Source organism: Citrus clementina, unplaced genomic scaffold, assembly GCF_000493195.1.
Source record: "Citrus clementina cultivar Clemenules unplaced genomic scaffold, Citrus_clementina_v1.0 scaffold_3, whole genome shotgun sequence".
Lineage (NCBI taxonomy): Eukaryota > Viridiplantae > Streptophyta > Magnoliopsida > Sapindales > Rutaceae > Citrus > Citrus x clementina.
This window is the reverse complement of record NW_006262339.1, coordinates 29958384-29985252: the sequence shown is the minus strand read 5'-3', so window position 1 is coordinate 29985252 and position 26869 is coordinate 29958384. Positions and strand designations below refer to the sequence as shown.

General features: G+C 34.8%; 3 protein-coding genes across 4 annotated transcripts; 1 reads left to right on the top strand and 2 right to left on the bottom strand.

Moving 5' to 3' along the window:
• The first annotated feature begins 417 nt into the window (after nucleotides 1–417).
• On the top strand, nucleotides 418–6617 carry LOC18048594 (C2 domain-containing protein At1g53590). Of its 2 annotated transcripts, none has more exons than XM_024187633.1 (12): nucleotides 418–916; nucleotides 1016–1090; nucleotides 1552–1695; nucleotides 1926–2021; nucleotides 2135–2266; nucleotides 2487–2639; nucleotides 2743–2784; nucleotides 3000–3048; nucleotides 3833–3925; nucleotides 4011–4194; nucleotides 5035–5158; nucleotides 5289–6617. In XM_024187633.1, exons 1-12 carry the CDS (start codon nucleotides 791–793, stop codon nucleotides 6399–6401), a joined length of 2331 nt encoding a protein of 776 aa, XP_024043401.1. In that variant the 5' UTR covers nucleotides 418–790; the 3' UTR covers nucleotides 6402–6617. The 2 variants fall into 2 exon arrangements, with proteins under 2 accessions (XP_024043401.1, XP_024043400.1); XM_024187632.1 differs by having other exon boundaries at nucleotides 5286–6617.
• LOC18048593 (pentatricopeptide repeat-containing protein At3g14580, mitochondrial) lies at nucleotides 6597–8384 on the bottom strand. The gene has a single exon (XM_006442222.2). The coding sequence runs from the start codon at nucleotides 8217–8219 to the stop codon at nucleotides 7005–7007; it is 1215 nt and encodes a 404-aa protein (XP_006442285.1). The 5' UTR covers nucleotides 8220–8384; the 3' UTR covers nucleotides 6597–7004.
• A 289-nt stretch (nucleotides 8385–8673) lies between these two features.
• Nucleotides 8674–24724, bottom strand: LOC18048592 (putative callose synthase 8). Its single transcript, XM_024188011.1, has 41 exons — nucleotides 24290–24724; nucleotides 23557–23657; nucleotides 22704–22825; nucleotides 22501–22588; nucleotides 22271–22381; nucleotides 21980–22099; nucleotides 21716–21808; nucleotides 21544–21635; nucleotides 21126–21252; nucleotides 20641–20778; nucleotides 20493–20569; nucleotides 20236–20398; nucleotides 19049–19174; nucleotides 18847–18964; nucleotides 17533–17861; nucleotides 17206–17258; nucleotides 17057–17117; nucleotides 16532–16613; nucleotides 16392–16441; nucleotides 16089–16175; nucleotides 15896–16024; nucleotides 15710–15795; nucleotides 15549–15633; nucleotides 15310–15470; nucleotides 14973–15096; nucleotides 14781–14875; nucleotides 14562–14700; nucleotides 14123–14274; nucleotides 13274–13380; nucleotides 13068–13190; nucleotides 12899–12967; nucleotides 12538–12706; nucleotides 12294–12414; nucleotides 11970–12089; nucleotides 11779–11894; nucleotides 11387–11470; nucleotides 10920–11032; nucleotides 10615–10844; nucleotides 9597–10445; nucleotides 9248–9433; nucleotides 8674–9155 (listed from the first exon to the last, which is right to left on the bottom strand). Exons 1-41 carry the CDS (start codon nucleotides 24597–24599, stop codon nucleotides 8925–8927), a joined length of 5937 nt encoding a protein of 1978 aa, XP_024043779.1. The 5' UTR covers nucleotides 24600–24724; the 3' UTR covers nucleotides 8674–8924.
• Between the last annotated feature and the right edge of the window lie 2145 nt (nucleotides 24725–26869).

The following is a 26869-nucleotide window of genomic DNA, read 5'->3' as shown; positions in this document are numbered from 1 at the left end:
ATATTTCTTTATATATATTTTTTAAGTTATAAAATTTTATATTTATAAAAAGACTATGGTTATATTAGAGTTCACTTACGGTGGAATACGAATCCTAGTCACACACGAAAAATAATAAATCATAAAAAATTCATTATAATTTATTATTTATTATTTATCACTTTACGTGTATGACTGAAATTCGTACTCCACTATAAATGAACTCTAACGTAGTGAACCTTTATAAAAAATAACAGTTTACATAATGTTTATTTATTTTTTAAATAACGATTATTACATAATTTTATCTGTAGGGATCTTATATATTTCTTAGTACACAAGGCCCCACAATGAGACACGTAAAGGACACGTGTCGGAGAACAAGCAGTCAAAGCGCACGAACATCAAACTGACTACTTTTCATGTGCTTTCAGAACAAAGCCAGTCGAACCAAATCTGAAAAAACAGATACTAATTAATTAATTAGTTTAAATACGGCCGCTTGCTTCCATATTACGGTACCGTTACTTCACCGGAAAAAAAAAACAAATAATCTCATCCTATAAATAATTTACCTTTGTTCATTAACCGCTCCCTGTTCTTCTCGTAAAGAAATAATTACAAACAAAACACAGCATGTTGTGTTAGTAGTAGTAACTCTGAAAACTGCCGCCACCCAATACCCAAAATTCAATATTTATTTCAGGAGTTTATTTTATTTTTTTCCTTCAATTTTCTTGTGATTCTTGAATTAGGTCACGTGAAGAACGAAGGGAGAAATATTTGTTGATAAAAGCAAAGAACAAAAAAGATGAGTTTGATGGAGATATCAATAATGCACCATGTGGGCATTGTTTTGTTTTTGCTTTGGTTGCTTTCTTACTTCGATCGTTGCCACCCAGCTGCTTATTTCATCTCTCTAATCTATCTGTACTCGGTATGTATTTTAAAATTTAATGTTAATTTGTTTGTTTTTAATTGTGATTTGAATGATCAGTGGGTTAATTTGTGTTTTTAATTAATTTTTTGGTGAAAGGTTCATGATCGATACGTCATGAGATTGAGGAGGAAAGTGGAGTTCGAGGAGAGAAAGAATTCTTTTCAAAGAAGGGTATTTTTCTATTTCTATATTTCTTAATATTCTACTTTTGATATGGTAAGATTCTTGGTTGTTGATTTTTTTTTTTATTTTTGATTATTCATTTTAATGGGTATTTTAATTTAGATTTAGTGTGAATCTATGGAAATTTTGTAAAATGAAAAGGTTTTGTATTGATTCCTTTAAGTATGAAGTTAGCCTTAGTCTTCAAAACTCAAAATCAAATTATATTTTCTGGGTTCAGTGGAAAGTTAGTATGTGTTTTGGTTGATCCACTAAGACAAAGTGAAAAAGGATCAAAAGATAAAGTTTTTCTTCTTTCACTTTCAAAGAGTAAAGGTGCCTATGCTTTCAGCTTTTTGTTATTAACTTTATGCTACATTTGTTTAATATATAAATGAAAACTAAACTGGATGCATTGATGTTGATCTTGATTCTTGGAGTAAATGATAATGTTTTCTCTTTATTTTCAGGTGCTTAAAGATTCTGAAACGGTAAGATGGTTGAATCATGCTATTGAAAAGATGTGGCCCATATGCATGGAACAAATTGCTTCACAGAAGTTACTTCTCCCCATTATACCATGGTTTTTGGAGAAGTACAAACCATGGACTGCAGTATGACACTATTTACTTTTGGAACTGACTTTATAAAATTCCTTTTCTCTCTAGGACGGGTAACAGAATTATGAGAATTCACTAGTTTTATATTTCAATGTTAGTTGAGGTTAGCAAACATGATTACTTCAGTTAGATAGTATCCATTTTCAGTGCCAAAAGCTTATAGCTTTTCTCTGGCGTTATATTTTGGTCTGCTAATGACTGTATTGGCAATGATATATTTGCAGAAGAAAGCTTTGGTTCAGCATCTGTACCTGGGTAGAAACCCCCCAATGCTTACAGAAATGAGAGTTCTTCGCCAATCCAATGATGATGACCACATGGTATGTGTCACTGAACCCTGATCTGGCATGTTGTATCTTCTCTTATAGCGTGGTGGCTCTACAATGTATTTTGTTATTGTTTCCAAGGAGATTTTAATATGTGATAATTGCAGGTATTAGAGTTGGGAATGAACTTTCTCACAGCAGATGATATGAGTGCAATACTTGCTGTGAAATTAAGGAAAAGACTGGGATTTGGAATGTGGGCCAAGATGCATGTGACTGGCATGCATGTTGAGGGGAAGGTTCGGGCAGTATATGTGATTCTTGTATTAAAGTATATTTTAGGCTGTCTTTAAGATAAATGTCGGTTGATTGAATATGACGAATCAGTTCAAATTCTTGCAATACTAATATTTGTTGGGTGATTTAAATGGCATGGTGTTTTTTTTTGTGTTTTATTTTATTCGAAGAAATATGGGGTGAAATTGTTTGACTTTAAGCTACGCTTTTATTTTCTTCTAGGTTCTGGTTGGAGTGAAGTTTCTTCGGAGATGGCCTTTCATTGACCGGTTGAGGGTATGCTTTGCTGAACCGCCATATTTCCAGATGACTGTGAAACCTATCTTCACTCACGGGCTTGATGTTACAGAATTTCCGGGAATTGCTGGATGGCTGGTAAGTTTAATACAGGAACACAAAAATAAATTATTGACTTTCAATTGTTTGATATCTCTCTCCTTCTGTAAAGTCCAATGTGTTTTCTCTTTTCTTTTCCTAGGACAAGCTCCTGTCCATAGCATTTGAGCAGACACTTGTGGAGGTTAGTTCTTTATCCTTACTCCCTTCAAACTAGCAGCTGTCCTTTCATTTAGTTTCATTTGCTGCTTAAATTTCACAAACATGTAGTAGTTAGTTTCTTCTTCTTTTTTAACCTAAAAATCAGTGTCGCGACTTTGGGATGAAGTTGTAGATTCTCAAATCCAACAATGTTTCTTTTGGTTTGAGTTTTGGCTTAATATTTGATCTTTTTTACAGCCCAATATGCTGGTTGTTGATGTGGATAAATTTGCTTCACCACAGCCAGGTAATTCACAGCCTAAATCTTCTGGGATTCTGCAGTGTGTTTCGAATTTGTGGTTTATAACTTTTGATAGTAGTTAATAATTTTTTCTGTTTATCATTATTCATTGGTGTAGAATATGGTTCCTTCATAATTTTGGAGTTGACTGGTAGGTAATCTGTAGGCTGGAATAGGTAACTTGGTTGGTGGAGATACGGGTTTAATAAGGGGATCTTTTAGTGTACAAGAGGGTTGCACTCGTTTTTTAAGATCCAGGAAAGAGCCGGAGTAGTAAGGTCTAGAAGGGAAGGTAGATTTAGAAAACCATCAGGCTTCTTACCGTCTCTAGGTATTAAGTAAGATACAGAGATGCTCAAGTGAACTTATGATAGTTATGAGAAATATTACTTGTGGTTAAATGAAAATGAATAAGCTACTGAAAAGCTTTGGGAAAGAAAAATGGTTGCTTTATATGGTATGTGGATTGCTATGGCATGTGGGAAGGGCACATGCGAGTATATTGTTTATCAGCTTAAGTAGATTATTTCATGGAAGTTGGGTGAAAAAATGCAGGCATAAGTTATGAGATTTTAATCATTGCTGTACTACCAGAACCAAATGAACAATAACTTTGTTTTATTCAATATCACTTTATGATGTGGATATGGATCTGGATATTGTACCTGAAGACAGATGTCAATATGAAGATCATTGCTGTATTGCTAGCCATAGTTCGGGATGCTGTAGTTTCTTTTCTTTCCCCCCTATTGATATGTTAAATTCATTCCCTTAATTATATTCTTGTCAGGAAATTGGTTCTCTGTTGATGTGAAGGAACCAGTTGCATATGCCAGAGTTGAAGTTGTTGAAGCATCTGACATGAAACCATCGGATTTAAATGGTTTGGTTAAAAACTATTTTTTTGTCATTGTTCCGTCACAGAGTATTCCAAATCTTTCTTTGCGATGACTGGTTGAAATTTTCAGGTCTGGCTGATCCATATGTGAAGGGGCAACTTGGCCCTTACAGATTCAGGACAAAAACACAGAGGAAAACACTGTCTCCAAAATGGCATGAGGAATTTAATATTCCCATAAGTACTTGGGACTCTCCTAATGTGCTAGTTATTGAAGTTCGTGATAAGGACCATTTCGTTGATGATACTCTTGGGTATTATTCTAAACCTTGCTATATAACATCGTGTACTAAGGGGCAAACCTTTGCACTTAATGCTATAAAAAAGGCAATGCAGTTTTGTTTTTTTCTTTTGATTGTTCATAATTATGTACATTGAGGTTTTCAGGTATCTTCCTATCACATTTTTTTCATTTTTCAATAAGAACAATAAACAATCAAATAAAACATCTATAAGAGATTCTACTATTGCGGCACTTAATTTATGGTTTTCATGCGATAAATGCCAAATTACTAAGATTTTATGCGCATTTGGTTTAGCTTATACAGCTTCTTTCTTTGGAGCCATTATTCCCCAAATAACAGGCAGTCAGATAACAAAATTTGGATATCAGTATGATGCATATTTATTTTGCAATGAGAAGAAATATTGTTAAAGCATAGTGTAGTACAGAGAAAAGGGTGGAAATGTTGATGCCTCTCTTACTTTTGCCCTTTGGAAGAATTTGATGCTTTCCCTGAAGTTCCTTGAGGTAGTCTTAAAGAACTTAAAAGTGTTTGACTTCTCTTTTTATATTGGCTGTAAGGATACCGGGCCGTCATTATTTAAAAGTTTTCTTGTTTACATTTATAGTAAGTTACTGGTGCATGCCCTTTAGAATTACTAAAAATATTTTGAATAGGGATTTATAAAATAAGATTCTATGGTATGACTTGCACTTTTGTTCTGGCAGTCATTTTCTTTGTTTTTCCCCCTGCCTTCATTTTTCTTAATTTTTCTTGCTTAGTTACCAATCTTTAATTCTAATTTTTCATGATCTAATGAAAGCTTGTTCTGCAATTGCTATATTTGACTTAATTTTCTGTTATTCACAGTGATTGTACCATAAATATCAGTGATCTTAGGGATGGCCAGAGACACGACATGTGGATACCTCTTCAGAACATTAAAATAGGCAGGCTGCATCTCGCAATAACAGTTCTTGAAGAGAGTGCAAAGGTCTGTTGTATCAGCTTTCAGTGACTAGTAAAAATATAACAGTTTGACATATTGTTTTAAATTGTGATGAAACACTTCTGCCGAGGTAAGCAGTAAAGTTTCATGTGAACTGTTGGCATAATTTCAGCAGGGGGTTGATAGTCCATGTGACGGGGGAACATTAAACAAGGAAGGTATGGGAAACAAGGAGGATCAAAGCAACAAGAAAGATATACAGGAATCCTTTGCGAATGAAACTACTGACAAGGGTTCCTTTTCGTCTGTATCGTCAGAGAAGTCACCAAAGGTGGTAGATAATTTTGAACCCATCAACATTGAGGGGCAACAAGAGACTGGGATATGGGTCCATCAACCAGGAAGTGAAGTAGCTCAGACATGGGAGCCTAGAAAGGGTAAGAACAGGCGCTTGGATACCCTGGTCCGCAGAGTGCCTAATGGTTCCTTTAACAGTACCAATTCTGCCGCATCTGGATCCTTGAACAATGACAGCAGCAGCACTGATGATAATCAGGAGGGAAAAAATTCAATAAGACGGGGCCTACGGAAGATTGGTTCTATGTTTCAGAGGAATTCTAGAAAGGAAGATCATGCAGGAAGCATTGGAGAGGCTGTTCCTTCTCCACGTGTCAACCTTAGAGCAGTCAATACAAAGGACGTTGGTGTGAAGTTCATAGTGGAAGACAGCCTTTCAGGGTCTATTCCTGTTAAGGCTACAAAAGATATAAATGTGAGTTCGGACGAAAGTGGTCCAGAAAGTCCTAGCAGGGGACATGTGAAAGGTATGGCAAAGAGCATCATGAAACATGCTGAGAAACATGCTCGCAGCATAAAACATGCCTTCTCTCGGAAAGATTCAACAAAGCGTCGAGGAGGTACATCACCGGTGACAGAACGAGAACTTTATGTTGATTCTGATTCCTCTGATGATGAATCTCTTCCATCCTCTAGACTTGAAAGGATTCCTGATTTTCCCATTCCCATGAGCTCCTGCTCCACTAGAGATGACAACTGTGATACCAAGGAACAGATCACGCGGACAAGTTCAAGTGATCCTGAAGCAGACATATTAGGCCAAACAGATAAAGTGAGTGCTGATAGTGAAGAAAAGAAAGATGATGATGAGGTGAACAAAACTGAGGGGGTTGATGATGGGCAGATCGAGTTCATAAAACCTGAGCTTTCTGAAGGGGATCTGAAGGGGGCAGAGGATATAAACCGAGGAGCTGAAACTGATGTCTCATAGTAATTTTACCATTGCAAAATAGGTGTGAATTACGAAATGAACGTTTAAGTTTTGCGCATTTTTTGATTAGATTGTATCGCATCCAAATAGAATGTCAGAAACTGCTTTTTAGATATTGCATTTTCATTTGGTTGGTATGTTTGTATTACTTGTTAGCACATGTATAGCATATTACAGAAACCACTTCAATGCAAATTTTCAACTCTTCTGTTTTTGGAAATTTTGCATAAAGCTTGAGGTCGAACAATTACAATCGATTCTGAGTCTGAGAACTTAATTCTACAGCATCGCCAATTTGCTGCTGAAGTTTAGAGATACATATGTGGCTGGACAAAAAGAGAGTATATAGGCATCCACATCTTTTTCCTTTGAGAGTGGTACAGCAGTTGACATTAATCTCAGACAATTGAAAGGTCCAGGCATGGTGGTGTCAAATTGAAGACCATGATCAAACCAATTCATCAAAATCTTTATGATGGTTTAAGCCAAAGGCATCTTCATCGCCCTCCATTTTATGTCCGACGATCAGTTCTAAACCCCTTGAAGCATACCCATCTACAGGCCAACAGAGCAAGACATAATTTTCCCATTCATGGATCAACCTCAACTGGCCAAGCTATCAACAGTTTCTGTGACGTAAACACGGTTACGATTGTCTTTCCCAAAAGTAACACATCCAACGATCTCCCTCCACATCCCCATCCTCGGAACAAAACCTTGTTGCACCATCGTCTTCAATACCCAATCCACATCCTCAACCAGCTTCTGATTACAAAGTCCATGAATCAACTTCTTGTAGGACACAAAACTAGGACTCATACGTTCACAAATCATCCTACCTACAAGCTCTTTCGCCTCAGGAAACCTCTTCTTATCAAGCAAACCATACAAAACCTCTTGATAAGACGCTGAATTTGGATAACACCCTTTACCCTTCATCCTCTCCAAAAGCTTCATTCCCTCCTCAACCTTGCCTTGCTTCCTAAGGCCCGAAATCAATATATTAAACGTTACCGTATCAGCATCAATTCCCTCACTTTCCATCCTCTCAAGCAACCCAAATGCTTCCTCCACATTTCCCTTCTCACACAAACCATGCATCAACGTCGAATACGTCCTCACATTGGGCTCACAATTTTGTTTAGGAAATTCATCGAGCACGTAGAATGCAGCCTCCAAATTCCCATTTTCACACAACCCTTTAAGAAGAATGTTAAGACAACAAGCATCAATCTCAACTCCAAGCTTAGCAGCACTAGTGTAAATCCCCTGTATCTCACCAAACAGTTTGGCCGAAACAAGCAAATTGAGCACCAAATTGAACGTTTTGACACTCGGCCAACAATTATAACTTGGCATATCAAAAAGGGTCTCAATTGCTTTGCTAATTCTCCCAGCCATATTTCCATAAATTTTGATCACATTATAAAAAAATCCATCTGAAAAACGACACAGTTTTTCAACTTTTATTCTTTGCATTATGTCTTCAATGGCATCGAAGCGTTTGGCTTGAGCAAGCTTGTTGATGATAAGAGTGTAAAGAGCTTCATTCGGATTGTAGTCTTTTCTCTTGGAGTATTGATTCAAAACTGAAATTACTGAAATGGGGTCTCTGAGATTTGAAAAGATTTTCAAGACTTCGGTTGGTGAGAGCCAGTCTTTGTGATTCAGTTTGTAGGCGTGGTGATCAGAATCTTGATGCGAAGCTGAAGGAGAAGCGAGTGCGAAAGTTCTTTTACGAGTGATTGTTGAAGCAGAAGAAAGAGATTGAATGATTGATTGGCGATGGTTACGAGCAAAATGTGAACGTAAGATCATATTTTGTGGCCAGAAGCAAATGAAAACGATGAGTGTGTCAATGGGTTTGTAGTTCTCTTTTCTGCTCACAAGCAGCAATAAAATGCGCTTCTCACAAGCTTTGTTGCTCGAGTGGGTTTTTATTGCTACTTATTATTAGTAATGAGATTAATTGTATTTAAAAGTGAGCACATGAATTTATTTTAGGAGAAGTTTTATTAGTTGAGTATCATCGTTTATCGCTCACCATATCACTTCTTCATTTTAAGATAATTGTATATCCTTTGATTAAAGTAACTCAATTTTATTTTATATGAATATAATTATTAAAATAGAGATTCATGTAATTTGGACAAAAAAAAAAGTCTCCATAAAATTTCGGTCAGTCACAGACTCACAGTGATGTTACTTCCCTATTTTTAATAATCCACTTAGCTTGGAGAAAAGAAAGTTATGTGATAAAACAAAGCCGGAGAGATGACATACAAGACAATTGCTTTATCAGAATATTAAGAACTCATTGATAAATGAATGACATGGGTTCAGTTTCTATCCTCTAAAATAGGTAATTGAATATTCGCTGTTGAACTTCTATTCCTATTTTATATAATCTTACTTGAATTGCAGCTATACACTAAATTATTGACATGTATTGAAAATATACCTACTAATGTACTCAACTCTAATACTGTTATAAACAAGTACTTGCCACTCTGCTGCAAAAAATTATCTGTGCTTTTTCTTCCCGGCAAGAATTGGTTGAATTTGCAAATGCCTATTGAAGGCCTCATTGAAAAGGAAGCGAGTCTGGAAGGCTGATATGATGGGGAGCCAAGCCAGAACAGCTATGGGCGTAAAAAGAACGACCCCCATTCCATAGTCGTACGCTTTAGCAAGAACCTTTACGAAGTCCCATAATCCTGTATTCTCTATCTTTGGCCTCACAGCTTGCGCAATCTGAAGAAACCGAAATGTTTATGAAACAAAATATAGATAGAACAGAGTAAAATTGTTTAAGAATAAAGAACGAGAATGTTTTTAACCCTTACCAATATTAGACCCCATCCCGTTGGCAAAAATGCTAGACAACACACGATTATGTCCTTGAAAGATAGTTGACAGATGACAGAAAGTGAAATTATTGTAGATAGAATACCAAGGAAGAGGAACGCTTTGATGAACCTAAACACAAGGTGGTAATTGACACTGAATTGTTGTCTTCCCATGTTCACTGCCTGCACATCATGTTTCAGATCGAGTTAGCGTAACGAGTAGATCACAACTAAAGTAATGCTTCTTAATCAAGTGACTTACAAAGACTGAGCTTACAATATGCAACAACTACTTAGATCTACATTGAACCTTAATGAAATTTCATTCGAAGTGGAACAATTTTACCTTGACTGTGAGGAAAACCGCAAGAATCACAATCCATGAAAGCACATAAACCAGAAAATTTTTGCTCTGCTGGGAGATGTCTAGGTGATAGACCAAACCATACTGATAGATAAAAAATCGAAGAGAAAGAAGAATCTCAAACAACCTAGCACCCAACCCTGAACGATGCAGATGGGCTTGCTCGTCAATCCACCAAGAATGCCAACTTTTATCCTGTGGAATGCCTATGCCACCTTGCACCCTGATCCACTTATTCCAGTCTTTCCAGTCATCTACTATCTTACCCCAACTAAATCCAGAAGGATTAAACAAAAATGGTGCAAACAGCCAAGTGATTGACATGAACCAAATGGAGTAAGTGATAAACACATATGCCATGTTGCTCTGATATGACCGCCTGAATAAATCATAGACAATCAACAGAAGTAATAGTTCAAATCCTTTAACAAAGTGACTTCGTGAATATAATCTGTAATTCTCAGTGAAGCTGGCATGAAACACCACGACCTTACGTCCAGTAGGTCTATACTTAGCTCCCCCATGCAAAATTGTTCGACCATAATAATGAGTTTTTGAACCGAGCGAGAAAGTGAAGAAAAGAGCAGCAAGCTGCAATTGCATGAGGACAAAATCTTTAAGGGCATTGAGGAATCCTTTCTCCAAGCCAATCTCCATTACCATTGGTAAGCCTGTTAAAAGCCCAAGCTGGATAAATGATTGAGAGGCGAGGGCAGCTTCTAATGATTGTATGTTCCTCATTTTAGCCTCAATCATGAGTGCTTTTTGCAGTCCACTAAGAACCAAGTATAGCTGACCATAGAGGAATACATAAATTCCAATGACTGAAATCTGCAAAATATTTGTTGTGTTTTTTTCCGAAATATCAAAATTTTTGTTTATTATATATTAATAAGCACAATAGGAAGAAGATAGAATCACTAGATATTGAACATCAACCAGCATAAACAGATAAATTTAACTAAAAATAAGGAACTTGTCAAGACTTTAAACCACTTACCATGCTACTAAAATAAAATCCAATGGTTGTAAAGTAACAAGATAGCATCCGGAAAAAATCAAACCGACGACCAAGGCGGTGTATGTCACGGCTCAAAGTTTGTTCACTGTTCCCATTAGCAACTTTGGCTTCAAACTTAGAGATCTGGTTTAGGCCTACATCACGACCTTTGCCCACTTGTATATACTCATGGTAGGTGATGCATCCCCTTCTTAAGGTACAATTAAATCCTGAATCAGAAAGCAGCGGATCAACTTTGACAATACGATTAATTATTTAATTGAAATGACAAAAATATATTGTACCGGCGAAAACATCCTCGCTCAAATTAATTGTTTTGGATGCTTTGCTAATGCCACCTCTTGTAATGTGAAACACCCTATCAAATACATCAGGATGTCCATAGTGGAATCGTACCCTAAAAAGATGAGATGCAAAGAAATTAAAAGTCAATTGATTAGAGGACTGAGGATATACAAAAACACGAAGAGACTTGGAAAATATTATGGTTAAATGCCATAACAGGACAAGAATTAGTGAAGACAGATTATGCAATGCCAGAGCAGATACAACCATTGGAGTATGGACACATATGCAACTGACAAGAGTCATTCAACCAAACGTTTTTGTTAATTTTTATTTGAAGCACCAAGCTTAGTAGAAAAACAGTAAGCCGCTAGGTATTCTGCATTCGCAGGCAAACAACGTATGCACGCATATTTATACCAAAATTACGTGAAGCATTAAGCCTGAAGCAATATATATCCATTACCTGAGAGGATTGGCAAGAAGCCGTTGACCAATGGTAACAAAACTAGTCTCCTGATATGACATGAACCATGCCAGAGAAGAAACACTGCATAATGGGAGACAATTTAAGTTTCTCAGTCTGTATGATCTTATCACTAGTGTACTTTTATAGGTTTGTGGAACTATAGTAGATGCAAACTGAAACTAATACAATGGTGGAAATTATTTTAATCAGAGAGCAATGTAACATAGGTGTAACCAATTGAACATTATGTTCAATTCATGGTCTTTACAACAAATTCCCAAGGTAACTTTTCTGAATCTTTTTTATTGCCATATTTTTAGTGATTACCCATGCGGGCACAAGGTGTGGACCATGTGTTATTTACAACTTATAGGAAATGAGGATCAAACCTTCCTGTAAAGATGTGTTCTCTCAGACCAAGTATTGTGGGGGGCCGCCGTCCATGGTTCTGAAGAAATTCTTGTAGAAGATTTCTCATTTTTAAGGCTTCTTCCAAATAATTATCCTGCATAACCAGAAAAAAAATAAGAATCGAAGCCATGGGAATCATTAACATGTAGCTACTACAGTAAAAGCATACTTGGTTCATATCAATTGTCTGTAGAGCTTCACCACGTGTGAAAATTATGGCATGATTTTGATTTTCAGGCTTCCCTTCTCCAATATTTGGTGGACCAGGAAGTTTGATGCGATATATTTCCTACATAATAAAAGAGTACCACAACCAACTGTTACAACTGTACAAGTTCTGGGAAAAGGCAGATGAAATGGGGGGCAAGAATGCACAAGATTATAGTAAATGATTCATGGCTTGTAATCCTACAGAGTAAGAGCTATTACATTATTTACTGGTGGTTAGTTCCTTTCAGTAAGCTATTATTATTGTGTACCAGACTCTTAATACCTCTGCCCCTGGATCCTTGCCATTGACTCCTTTAACCAATATGGAAGAATAAACCTTCCTAGGCTTATTTGCATCAAACACTTCTTTCTCTTCCACATAAGCAACACGTAGAGATGGGTACCTTCGAGCAAATAAGCAATAATCCATAGCTGCATTTAGGTAACTTTTAAATATGATCAATGAATTGCATATCAAAATACTCCAACATATTCACTTTTATCATGTCTGGCAAATAATTAGTTACCTAATCATCAAGTCAATCATGTCTTGTGCACGGGGGTCTCCTGAAGCTTTTTGTGATCCAAACATTTGACAAGAAACCACATATGTGAATTTCATGTCTGACAATGCATCTAGTTGAGCAAATAATGTACGATTATTCCTTTCAGCAGCTTCATAGCCTTCAAGAATATCTGGATGAACAGAATTGATGACATGGTGTTAAAGTTTAAATGAAGCTATCTCCTCCATATATAATCTCAGGCAAAGAAGAAAGGTGCCATATAGCAGCCTCATGCTATAGTCAGGAAATATTGCATAAAATATTGGATTGTGAAAAACAAATGCTGCTGCTAAATACTACTATCCCATTCAATACCACAAACCTTCATCTTCAGCCATGTCAAGGAATGCTTGTAATTTTAAGGCCTCTTCATAGTACATCATTCCTCTAACTGTGATAACCAACAAAGAGGAGGTTAAATTCTGATAATTCATTTTCTTACCTATTTGGATCAGCTTTATAAAATAGTTAATGAATTTTTTTTTTCTCACCTGATCGGCTCAGTGTTTGCCCTCGAAAAGAAGCCCAGCTCCTAAGTTCTTCCTCCTTGCCTTCATCTTTTAATGTATCCAAGTTTTCACACCCCATTCGTTCTAAAAAGTTTTTCCATTCATCTAAGGAAAATCGAGGAGTCACGTACTTCAAGTTGCATTCAATCGGAGAGCAAAAAACAACTACTCAAGAAGTCGTCTGTTACCTGGATAAATCTTTTGCATGTAAAAAATGATCGAAACTTCTTCTTTGCTCGAATATAGCTCCTTCATGGAAAAGTTTATGTCTTCCGTGAAATGTGGAGTTAAAACACTAATAAAGAATATATTGAATCAGGTGAAATTTGTGGGGTAAACGTTTGTCAATGAAAAATAAAATTAATACAAGAAATAAGAAAAAAAATTCTTCAAGTTTGTTGGTTTTCTTCTAGGGTTTGTATGTCATAATGCTTGTCCAAGTAAATGTACATCACCAATAAAAGCACAAGAGAACACATCAAACAAGAAAAAATTGAGCATGCATAACTAGGTAATCTTTCATCAAATCTCAGGGCACTTAACTTTCAGCTAAAAATTTCAAGAGGGAAGTGACAGTGCTGTAAAATGCAACATTGCTAAAATAAAAAATGACAGAAAACAGACAAGCTCCAAATAGCCAACAAATAGTTTAAAATTATAGTATCATGCATCAAACCTACTTCAGGTGCCAAAATTGACTGGCATCTCTGTAAAGAAGCATTTAACTAGATTTAGCAAGTTAAGTAACTTCGAGTTATTCCAACAAGAGTTAACCTTTAAATCTACTTAACTTATTGGCTGATGTTATTTCTGTTCAGGTACATTGTGCTTGGTATTAGCACATGATTAACTGAAAATTTGAGAATTAAGAGATCATTCGTACAAGAATTAACTAGCTTGTATCTATAAAAATTCATTGATTTATCAAATGTTTTGTCAAGATATGACAAGATATGACACACTTAAATGTAACAAAAATTTGCAAAATAAGAAAGCTGTCACCAAGAAACAATATGGAGCAAGACGATGCATTCAACCTGAACGACAGCATGTTCCGTACTTTAGGAGCACTGGGCATGCCCATAAATAATGATGTAGCAAAGAATGAGATACGCCTCCGAGCCTCTAAGTTTGCAGGTATGTCCATTGCCTTGTCTTTGACAGAGAGCAACAGAAGAAAACGCTTGATCTGCCATTTTAAGTTTGAAATGTGTGGTTATTAGTCTCATGTTTACAGGTATGTGTGGATGCATGTTTGAAATATATAAATGAGTGGATACAAAAAAGGATAATACATAGATGATTTTGATGTTTTGCGAGTGCCACGTACAATCTTGTGGTTAAGGTAAAAAACTAAAAAGCTAAATTTGCAGAAGAGGGCTGAAAAAACAGAGCAGGTGTGTGATTGTGGACTGAGTAGGGTAAACATGCTCTACACGAGGAAGAGAAAAAAAGGAGGGGAAAAAAAAAAAAAACCTGTTCATTCAGAGAGTCGTTATCTGGCAAAGGAAAATGGATAGAATTCTTGTCAGCAAACAACTGATGTCTAGTTCTTTGGAGACAAAATGCAAAATCCCGCTCAACCAGCTGGGATGAATTTAATGAATCCAGTACTCTGCACATGTAAAATGAAAGTTAGTAAAGTCTCGTCTCGAATTGGCATTAATACAGGAATGAGGACAGAGAGAAACATACCTGGAACCATTTGTCATCATATCATTTGTTACTAGCTCAAAGATATCTTGGAGAACTTTTACAACTTTATCATGATGAGTTTCATTTCCCTCAACCTTAAAGAATGTCAAACAAAAAATCCCTGATACCTCTCTGTTGATTGAGAAACAATATACTTCAACTTGAAATTCAGCTTCGAAGTAAAATAATTACCAGAAGTTCAACTAGTTCAATGCATTTGGCTTGTAGAGCCAGGAGCTCACCCATCTTGAAATTGTCGAGAAGATTTGATCTTCCAATGCTTTCCTCAATTTCATTTACAATGTTGGATATAACCCTATAAAGAAAAGTAGCACCAATACATCCAAAAAAGTTTCACACACTGGAAGTAAGAAGCAAGCCAAGTTTCGGTTAAAACTCTAAAATTCAGTGGCCAACCAAGAAAGGAAAAACTACGGTATCTATTTGGCATGTTACTTGCAAACCTTAAAAGAAAATTCCCTACATATGTGCACAGAAGGCTAATTTTGATCAGAGGATTTTTCTCTACCTTTTCTCCAGATCCCCAACAACAAGGATTTCAAGAATACACTTCAGTGACTCATAGCACTCCTTTACGGCACTGTACATGTATTTATCTTTTCTAATCTTCCTGAAAAGAATCTTGTCCTTCCCGACAAAATCTCTTGCAATGCTCAGTGCTGTTACGAACTAGCAAGAGTAGGAACATTCTTATAGAAATAAATGACAAAAAGTCAAAATCACAAAATTTTAGTGAAAAGACCATACCTTATGTGCCAGGAGGAAAATAGGCCAGCGAACTATGCCAGAAAATAACTCTTTTGACATAGGTATTGTCATCAGATCCAGCTCCCTGATCATAGAAACATCGTTCGGAAAGTTCAAAGTTAAGAAAACAAAAGAACAATTTCATAACAGCTTAACTCTACCTGTTGCTTATCAAGTCTTCGACTCGGAATCTATTAACAATTTGGTTCCAAACTAGAACAAACTTGGCAATGTCATCTTTTTTACCCTGAGCAACGTCAAATATAATCAGCGGAGCAGTCAGTAGAAGAGAACATTAATCCCTTCAGGCAATTCGTATAGCAATGTAGCAAGATTAAATCTCCTACCTTATGAAACCTCCTAAAGAAAATCCTTTTATTCTTCTGATCATTTCTCAGTGCAGGTGGGATAAGGCAGACATTGAATGCAGAAGGCAACGTGTGAAATCTGCTTCTTAGCATTCCCAATGTCCGAATCTGTAATAAACAATAGTAATTAGTTCATTAAAATGATGTTATGGGTAAAAAATATTCCTCTTACCTCTCCAAGATGATGCAAAATGCCATAAAGTCCACCAAAGATTGTACAGAAGACAGAATACCAGATCTGTGTGTCCATGAAATACACCTATCATAAGCACAAAAACACAATAAATTTATGTAAAATTGAACTATGAAATTTATTTTTCATTTTAAAGATAATCTTGGATGGAAGTCCTGTATCACAGTTAGATACAAGCAAAAACCATCACCCACCAACATTTAGCTCTAATCACACCAAATGGTTGAAGGTAAAATTAAAGCATTTAAAAGAAAGGTTCCAGACAGATTGGTAGAAACTCACAACTATTATGGGAGACCACACAGCCACAATTGCACCAGCATTACTCTTGACTACACAAGAGGAAAAATTAATGTTAGATAAATAAATTTTGAAATGCAGATTCGAGTTCAAAGAACAGACTAGAGAGAAACAAAGATTACCTTTGGGGAAAAGCTCGTGCCAATCGTACCTTTGCACGCCAATCTTCATAATAAGTCTTGTAGGTTCAATCAGTGGTCTTATCTGCATTTTTCATTTGCAGATGATAGATAAGTTCTTTCGCTTGAACATATTTTCATTGATGTACAGAGTCAGAAAGACAGAATGTTGATTTACTGGGACCAATTAACAGCAGTCTATATCCAATGTGTAGATCACTAAAATTCTTCCAGTGAAACTTTTTGTTTCCTTCCGTCTTAATGTTCGTTGAAAAACTCAATGTTAGAGTTTAAACTGTAGTTGGCCGCTTGCATATTAGCTTTAACTTTTGGGATTAAAGAAAGGTATAAAACTTGGAAAACAATGGTCTTCAGATTGTAAAAACGGTCTGAAAAATAGTTTTTAGATCCAGCATGCCACTCAAATGTATGATTCAAAAAATAATCTAATTTGTTCTATGTTATAACAGAGGAAAGTGCATTTCAATTGTAACTATGTTGTTATGGGAGCACCTGCACTATACTCACCTCAAAAATATAGCTAAATGAAAATTTACTTAGCAGTACTAGGAACCAAAACACTGTGTACCTGCGTATTACGAGAAAAGGAAATTATTTCGAATAGAATCAATAAAAGACAAAAACCAAGAGCATAGCAATGAAGGCAGAGGATATACTTGAATTGAGAAACTTGAGTTTCTTGCATTCCACGTCCAACATATAATCTAGGCTGAATGATAACAACAAAATTACAAATTATAAAGAGTATTAATAATGTCCAAAACTATTGAGGAATTCATTTAAGGAGAAAAAAAAAAGCATGATAAAGAGCAAAGACAATATAATTTAGAAGAGTAAAAAGGAACTAATTTCTGCATTGTAAAGAGCTACACAGCTGTGAGTTAAAATATGAAAAAGCAAAAACAGAAAAAGCAGAGATAAATTAACAAAGAAGAGGGAAAAAAATGTCTCCTATATTTCCTTATATCTTTATGGGATTCTACCTGTGTCCACCAAGACAGCATTGTGCATATCCGCCAATTTGAGATCTCAATGTATTTGCCAATGGTAGGGACAAAAAAGAGCACCAATTCAATGGCATTAGTCATCAAGTAAATTGTGACTGCAACCATATAGGATGAAAAACATAATTCTCCAAGCCAGCTCTTATAGTGTGTGGAATAGCAAGTATAGTTCCTTCTAGTACTGGCATATAAAACTGGAAGAACAATTGTCCATATCACTGCAACAAACAGCTTGAACATGTATTTCCTTTTACGAGAGGATTCCATTGTACGCCTGGCTTTCCACGTAAAGGCAATGTCAAAAATTGCTGAAAGACCAGTTTTAGAATTAGATCAGCAATATTTTCATATGTTTATGTATTTGGGCATGCAAGCATGTATAATGCCTTTTTAACATATTCACTCTGAAAAATGCTTACATGCAAGAGAAATGAACCAAAGAACTTAAAAAAAAATAGCAAAGAGTTTTCATTTCGGATAGAATATCACAATGTACAGGGATATCCAAGACTACAAATAAATTCAATAATTCCATTTTCGAGACCATAATGCAGCGCCTATCTGAAAAAAAGGAACACATAATTTTTAATTGAAAGTTATACACCTCAGCTCCTAGCTTCACAAGTTTAGATTAATAAGCCTTCCACCTTCCATCAAAGAGCATGATGTGTCCAGAGTGCAACATTATGTTTATGTATCAAGTAAGCTTTTAAGAGAGTAGAAAAGAAGTTTTCATTGCTGTAATCCAATTAAAATCAATGCTACAAATACAAGCTAATCTAATGAATTACTAAGAAGTGAAGCACCGCTTTGGTTGATTGTTTCTTTTTTCTCCACCTTTAAGATCTGTTGGGACTTGGGAAATGAGATACCATGACATTTATTCTATACATTTTGTTGAGTTATATTGATATTTGATTAAAATTGGCCAAGAAACTATTTGCATATTTTGAGTTGTGTTAGTCTTTCACAGAAACCTTTTTCAGAAATATATGAATTAGAGTTTGCAGGTCTTTGCAAAATCCAATTTCAACTTTATGACTGTTACTCTATCCAATCACTGCTCAATAGCTAAGGCCCAACTTCCCAAAGGAAACTTCACATAGGTGAGAATTATTAAGATCACTTTTGTTTTTAGAGGGCAAGATTTTCCAAGACCCATTTATGAGAAAAGAAAACGAGCTGAACTAGACAATTATTTTCACTGGCTTTATATCATTATTGTACTTGTGAATACAGGTACTTTCCTGAAATAAATTCAATAATGGGTAAAATAACTGCAAGTGCCCCTACCTTGTATCAGTTTGAGAATTGTAGATGTAATGAAGATGCTCATAATGTCCTCAAATACATCTGCATCAAACACTTGAAGTGGAGATTCCAAATCATGGCAAGCCATAATTATCATTGCCTGAAAAGGCGAAAAAAAATCATAACTAAACTGCGAATAAGGATGATGCAGTTATAAACCACTTGTAGTGAGTTCAGAACAGACCTGAAGGCATAAAATATAAAAGCTCCACATTCTGTCAAAGCTCCTAAAAATTTGCCAAAAGGAACGAATCTCAACAAAATTTGTTTTTCCTAGCCACATGGGTTCACAATTTTCTTCTACACCAGCCTGTGAGAGCAAAACAATGAGTTGTCTGGTTCTTAGGAAAAAAGAAAAAACTAGTAAGTACTTATCCCATTGGTTATGGAAAAGTATGAGCAATCAGAAGCACAACTAACGGCAACCCATTTTTATCAATCAGAAAATAAGTAAACATCAGACACAATGCATATGCATACCAACATATATACATAAAACATGTGTAACACATATGCCTCTTAGATATATTCAAGCACAAATAAGTGCATCTAAATGAAATAGTAGATAAATACATACAGAAATATGTCTAGATATACATCTATGAACAACTACACGCACTTAACTGCATACCTACACATACATACCCAACATATGTATAATTCAGGGAACAACAGTATACACATGAATGCATCATTGCTTACATATGTTGTATAAAGACACATCTGCAAGCAACTATACATACATAATGCATAGGTCGTGCATAGTACTGATCCCTGAATGTATTCTAGTTCCTTTCCATTTTTGTAATAAAAGATTTTTTACAGAATACATTAATGTCTTGCTACTTCTATTAGGAAAGTACTTCTATGCTATATTAAAATGATTCTAAGAATAAACAGAGGGAATAAACCTCCAGCAGCATATTAACTGAACGTTTTTAAACAGGCGAACCCCCAATATTATCATATTCTATAAATTTGACCATGCAACACCAATGATTAAAATTACTTAGGAAAACAATATCTATTCAAAATGGTATATTGAGACCAGTTTAAGATTCTCTTGGCATAAACCAAGATACATTTATTGTCATCATTACAGAATCCTAGTATGAAAAGAAAACAATATAATGATCACTGCAAGCAATCGATTCCAAAAGGATAATATAGTTTTTCTAAGTTCAATTTTCAAATATGATGTTTCCCAAAGCCTTGGCTTGGAATATGCTCGCAATTTCCAACAAGTCAAACATGAGCACTATGGAACAAAATCAGCATGTTTTAGATGAACAATGTGTTCTTCATCATCTTTTAATATCAATTAAGTTCATAAATCAATTTATTCAAAATATGCAACGTGAGTTCTGCAACCTGGCTTACTCCTTGTTCTTCATCTTTCTTTTCTTCTCCATTATTTTTTTCTTTTACGGCATCTCTTGGTACTGTAGCATTCTTAGCTTTACGATTATTGGTCACCCAGAAAAAGTCATGTTCTAGTCGCATGGGCCAACCTATCTCAAAACAAACAGGAGACCTGAAAATTGAAGTAACCATAATTATCCGAGATGAACTTCTTGAGAGCTTGAGTTGAAAGATATGGAAAAGAATGCTATGAAATTGCTTCTAACCAGAAAAACTCGTTGAGATCATCGTAGTTTCTCCATTTAGAATGATCAGCTGTCCCATTTTTGCTTTTTTGAGCTTCCTTCAGTGTTTAATAAGAAAATGAGATACTTGCTCAACATTTAAAAGAAATGATTGTTATTGCGAACATACCTCATACATAACCCGATATATAGGGGTAACTACATTCTTAAGGAAAGATTCAAAAGCACCCCCATAGGCTGGCATGATCTTCTCCCCAGTTATAGTACTAACAGCACCGGTTAAAATACCATGCAATTCATAGGCCATCTGAAAGCAAACAAACCAAATATAATATATATATATATATATATATATATATATATATATATATATATATATATTCTTATAAGAACACTAATAGTTCGTTATAACAACATGTTGAATTTGTTTTAATCTGCACTTCAATATGCATATTACAGCATTGTGGTAGGTATTTGTGTAATTATGTACTAAAATAGATTTTTCCTCCAAGTCTTTTGACTAGGATAGTCAAGTCTCCAGAGTAAGACCAGAAACATGACAAAAGCCACAATAACTCATACTCCTACATGCAAAATATACAATTCAAGTTCTGGCATAAAACGTAATCAGTTTCAACAGAATTTTCAACTTACATGGTGAAAAATATAACACAGACACTCTGGCATAAACCGCAAATTTGCAGCCTCCCCCCATATGAGAAGGTAAAGCCCTAGATACAGAATTTTATGTTGTTGGGCTTCCTGTTTTACACAAGGCAACCTTCAAAAGCAAATAGTAAATTTAATATAAGAAAATGGCCAGAAAACGTGAAAAAAAAAACAGAAAAGAAATCTTTCAGTCTTATGACAAGAAAGAATAATGAAATAACGCCCATGAGATGCAAAAGGATGGAATGATATAGATAGCAGAGTTTTGTCCAAAGACATTGAAGCAGAAAAAGAAAAATCATCAATTTGTCCAAAAATAGTGCCGCAGTGAATAGAAAATTAATGTTTTATTAATTAACATAAGATGGAAAGAAATAAATTATATTTTGGTGCTGTTTCTCACCGGATGCTTTTTCTTCTCCCCAAAAATTTGCTCCAATTTGTATAATTTTTAAAGAATTTCCTCATCAATTCATCCACAGCTGCATCTCCAAGCTAAATCATATAATAGAAACAGATTCAAAACAAAGATAACCAAGAGGTTAAAAGGATTGACATTTAAATAAATAAATCACCTCTGAGATAGGTGACTGCTTATGAGATTGCCGAATATGGATGTTAGCAAGAAGAAGAATAAGATTCTCCCTCTGGTTGGCAACATTTCCTTCCTGATTGAAGACAGGACAAGAATCTCAAAAAACAATTGATGCCTCAAATCAAGCACATAAAGGCAATATTTCATTTTACAGCCATTTGCCAACTCCAGTTTCAGTTCAGATTTTCACACTTAATAAAAGATTATAAATTGAAATATAATAGAGATGCTTGAGGAAATTTACCTGAAAACCAAAACAATAATGAAGAAAATCAAATAAATCCATGAATGCACCAGACTTCTGGAAATCTGGGGCCGAAGGTAAACCACGAGTATTGTGAACAGCTGCTATGGCAGCTTTAATCTGTACCACTTATAAGCTTGTGAATGAACTATTTTATGCTATTGAACTCAGGAATGTTCCAGCAGAATAAATGTTTATGACAAGTAAATTTAAGGGCAAATGAAATAGACTTTGAATGAAAAGCAAATGCCACTAGCATCAACCAGCTAATATCAAGAACATGGACCAGACCTCAGGAAGCTGCATAATTGGTTGCTGAATACCTCCTTGATCAAGTGGAAGAATGTTATATGGCACATAGAACTGAGGTTTATTTGGAATACTGTCTCTATCAGCAAGGGCCTGATAAAGAAGATATATAAACAAAATAAGAAATCAAAATACAGTAACTAAGGCTCTAGAACAATATGCTTGCAGCAGAAACAGTAAAAGATAAAAAAAGTTCAGAAATAAAATGTCACCTGAGGATCAACTGCGTTTGTTACCGTCTTTAAAACTTCATACAACACCGAAGCAATTCTACGTGCATTTATTAATCTCTCTCTTTCACTGATTTAAATTTAACACAACATATTAATTTCAATTAGTAGAAGTGAACCTACAGAATAAAATGTAGCTGAATCAGGCATAGTGAAAAGTATAATTTAATAATAACTCAAATCACCTTCCTTCTAAATTCAGTGCTCCACTATTTCTGAAAATATAGTCCTTGTATGCATGATAAACACGTCTCAGTTCGCGTGTATCAGTCTCCTCCTTTCGTCTATCAAGGGTGGTGTATTCATCCTAAAACTCATCAAAGCCAATAAAGATATGAAAATTTAATACGGATTCAAAAAATAAAATAAAAAAAGACCAGTAACTTTCTGTAATGAGCAGAAAAAAAAAGCAGAATCTGATCAATAATCACATAGCACAAAAACACAGACTTAAATATTAGATAAACAGAAAGATAAAGAGGTTAGCGCTAACAAAGCTAATTATTTGTGAAATGAAAAATTGAAATCATAAGGCAAGAAAAATTGCTAAAGGTATACATAGCTAATAAAAGTTATTTCAGGGTTGTGGTAAATAATTTACAAGTATACAACGACAAATGATCAATAGTGAAGTCTTCTTTTAAAAAAGAAAGAAAAGCTACATAAAACATGAAAATGATTGACCATATTGAGCTAGATATCACATCTGTTATCAAGAAGAGCAAATATTGCTAAAATAATAAATTAATGGAAAGGCTAAACCTACAAGAAGACAAATCAAGAATTATAATCAAATTAAAGCTGATAATTCAAAGAAGATAAATAAAACATATGTAAACACCACAAACAGAGAACTCCTCCTTGGGGAAAAGGGAAAATAACTGCATTGGAGCCATTGGATCATGGTATTAGGGTGTGGAAACCTTTCAGGTCAAATTCTATATGTATGTGATGACAACTTAAAACGTTATACTCTTTGATGATATTTGTCAAAACATTTCATGTGCCGAGATAAGTTATCTTGAGATGAGTTAGTACCTGCTCAAGCCGTTGAAGAAGAGATGTTTTGAACTGCCGAACACCCCTTGCAGTTGAGTTTCGGTCCATGCGATGTGCAATTTCAAAAGCTTGGAAGCGGCCTGCCCAAAGATCAACATAACAAATATGAACAGAGCATGTACAATCACATGCAAAACCTAAATTTTCACTACTAGTGTGAGTTCTGTTCATGAAATTGGGATTGCATTTAAATGGTACTATACTAAATGTCAAGCAAAAAGATCATATATAATCCCATTTTCCTCTCTTTTCCAAGTCATAACTTTGTACTTGCTGTCCCGCTGAACCTAAACTATTTACTTAAGGGCCATAATTTATCACGACCATGTCCCTATTCCATTCTGGCAAGCATCGTCTACAATTTAATCCTGAAATCCAAATAACTGGTGCGATTCATACTTCACGCCTGATCATTCGAAAACATAAAGAAAATACCAAATTCACCAAAAGGGAATTAATTAATGAAAACAACTCACAAACACATAAAATACCTTATAAGAGCGCAATTCTTAAACCTCATACTTCATCCAACAAAACCAATACAAATTTTAAAAAATAAAAAAAGGAAAAAAGGAAAGGCTAAAACAGAGAGAGAAGAGCAAATGAGCAATACTAACGACCAACAAAGACAATAATCAATAAAAAATGAACTCCAATTGTTAAAACAAGAACCTAATAAGCACCCAATTCACCAAAAGACAAAAAGACTTACAAAGATAAGCAACGCGAGGCTCCTCGCTCTCAAGCAAATTGGCAACAAGAAGGAACTTGTGAATCCCAGAAGCCAAAAAAGCCGGCAACCTCTCACTGTCAAACGATTCAGGAACATGCTGACGACCATACGTGAGTGATCTTGTTCTTGTAAATGTATATGGCGTTTCCTCATTTTCAGCATTGGCTTCATAATCATATGCACCTGATGAAGAAGCATCATAAAATCTCTCGTAAGTATGGTTGCTGCTGCTGCTGCCATCAGTTTCCTGATCAAGAATTGAGTCAGCAGGAACAATCTCATGAGACATAATTGCTGCGAGAAGAAAGTCAAAGTGGGAATTGAAGTTGAAGCAGAGTACATATATGGGATCATTTTTATTTTCGTTTGCTTAACGTGGTGTGCTTTTGGTTTGTGTGTGTGTGTGTGTGTGTGTGTTATTGCTTTTTCGCTTTTGCTTTTGAAGCCGGGCGTTTTTGTTTGTGGGATTTGCTTTTGCTTTCTCTGCGCTTTGTATTTGTGGTTTGAGAGGGAAACCGTGAAGAGGGTTCGTTTTTGCTTTTGAAACACTGTTGATTGGCCATTTCTTAATCGGTAAAAAGCACTTGCGGTAAAAAGCACTTGAGACTTGTGTGAATCGGAACAAGTGAAAAGTGATTATTTTAATTAAGAAATAAAGAGAAGTCTTTACTCTTTAAATCAATTTGGTGTCTGCTGCCAGTCTGTGTTTTAAAAGCAGATAAAAAATACTGGACATTTGATTGAATCTTTTGGTCACCTGAATAATTGAACCTGAATCCCATTTTGCTTGCTCCCCTCTTTGACTTTATTTATTTATTTTTTAATTTTTTATCTTTAAATATTTTATTACAACATAGCAATGATTACATTCAATCAAAGGCCTACTGAATGAGTAAATTTATTTAATTATAGCATAGATGAGCGGTAGACTGAGCATATCTTGAAAATTTACAACTACTATATATATATAAAACTTATATTACATAAAAAAATATTACAAGTTAGAATGAGTTCCAATAAAATAATGAAGGAAAAATTAAGTCCATAGTTAGTCCGGAGAAGCATACTTAAAAACTAGAGATTTATTTCACAAATTGGAGGAATTGTTGGACCTTGGTAGATCATCACCGAGGAGCTGATCAAGAGCCAACAATAATCCAAAAGATTAATATAGAGAAATAATGAGTTCTTTGTGCACTTGTTATAATACTAAATTACCTAAACATAATCTTATTTTATTTTATTTTTTATTTTTGTTTTTGATACATAAATTTCAACCCTTTGTTTAAAATGATCCTACTCACCTCAATAAAATTTTTAATTTTTTTGTTATTAACAATTTCTTATTAAAGGTTATTATTGCAAATTCTTTTTTAATATTAATACAAATTCTTAACTAATTCAATGCTTTTAAACAACTTTTAAAGTCTATGGAGACCTACCTTGATTGATATAATTTATTTAATATAATAATTTTCTAAAAAGAGCTTGCATTGCATGATTTGTGATTAAAAGCTTTGAATTCATGGCAGTGCTATCGTTGCATTTGTATGATTACATAGTTGTCTTCCATCAAAGATTTAAAAAAATAAATAAAACAACAAAACAAAGTCCCAACACAAAAAAGAAAAGTAATTCTAGTGCTTTATAATAAGGAATGCAAAGAGAGGACGTAAATGCGGTAAAGCAAGCTTGAACAAGCGATTTTAGAGGTCAAAACAACTTTAATAAAAGCTAAAAAAGGTAATCAACAATCACTTTTCCTTAGCAATTAAGAACTCAAAAGCACGTATTCATGGCTCAAAGGCATCATGTCACATGGTTTCTTTCAGAAAATAAAAAATTTAAAAGCTTACCAAACCTTTTACTTGGGAGAGAAAAAAGAAAAAAAAACGAGTATGTGAATTGTTGTATTTAGATATATGAAGACTGCAAGCTCCTGAAAAGTGGAACACTATATATGACCTGTTTGGGCAATTTCTTCCAATCTAAGAATACAAAAACATTATTGATGATTGCATGGACAGTGGTGTATTAAATTAACCTATAATGTATTATATGATTTTTGTTTAAGTTAAATGAAATCATTTAAGGACAGAGTGTGAGTGAATATAGAGTTGTAACCCTTTCCTTCTCATCTTTTTCCTCTTAATAAAATTTCACAGATTTCATATATATATATAAGAAGGTGGCAAGTAATTAATCTCACTCGATTGAAGATTAACTAATTAATGTTTTCATTTTAGATTATATTTTAAAGGGTAAATTTCATTCACCTAGCTAGAGGATAACGGATCCTTTTAATTTAAAATTTTAAGAGAATGTATGATGAATTTAATTTCAGGGTAATTATGATGAAATTCAATGATCTCAATCGTTAGAGAGAATGGGTAAAAAAATCTAAGGATCTTCCTGAATACAAGGTAAATAAAAAAAAATTAAGGATAATTATGATGGTTTTTTGCAAATTTAACTAATTGTTTTTATACCAAGTAATGATAGAGGGCGTCTACATATAATTACGCTTATCTCGGTAAGGTCAATAATTAATAACTCATT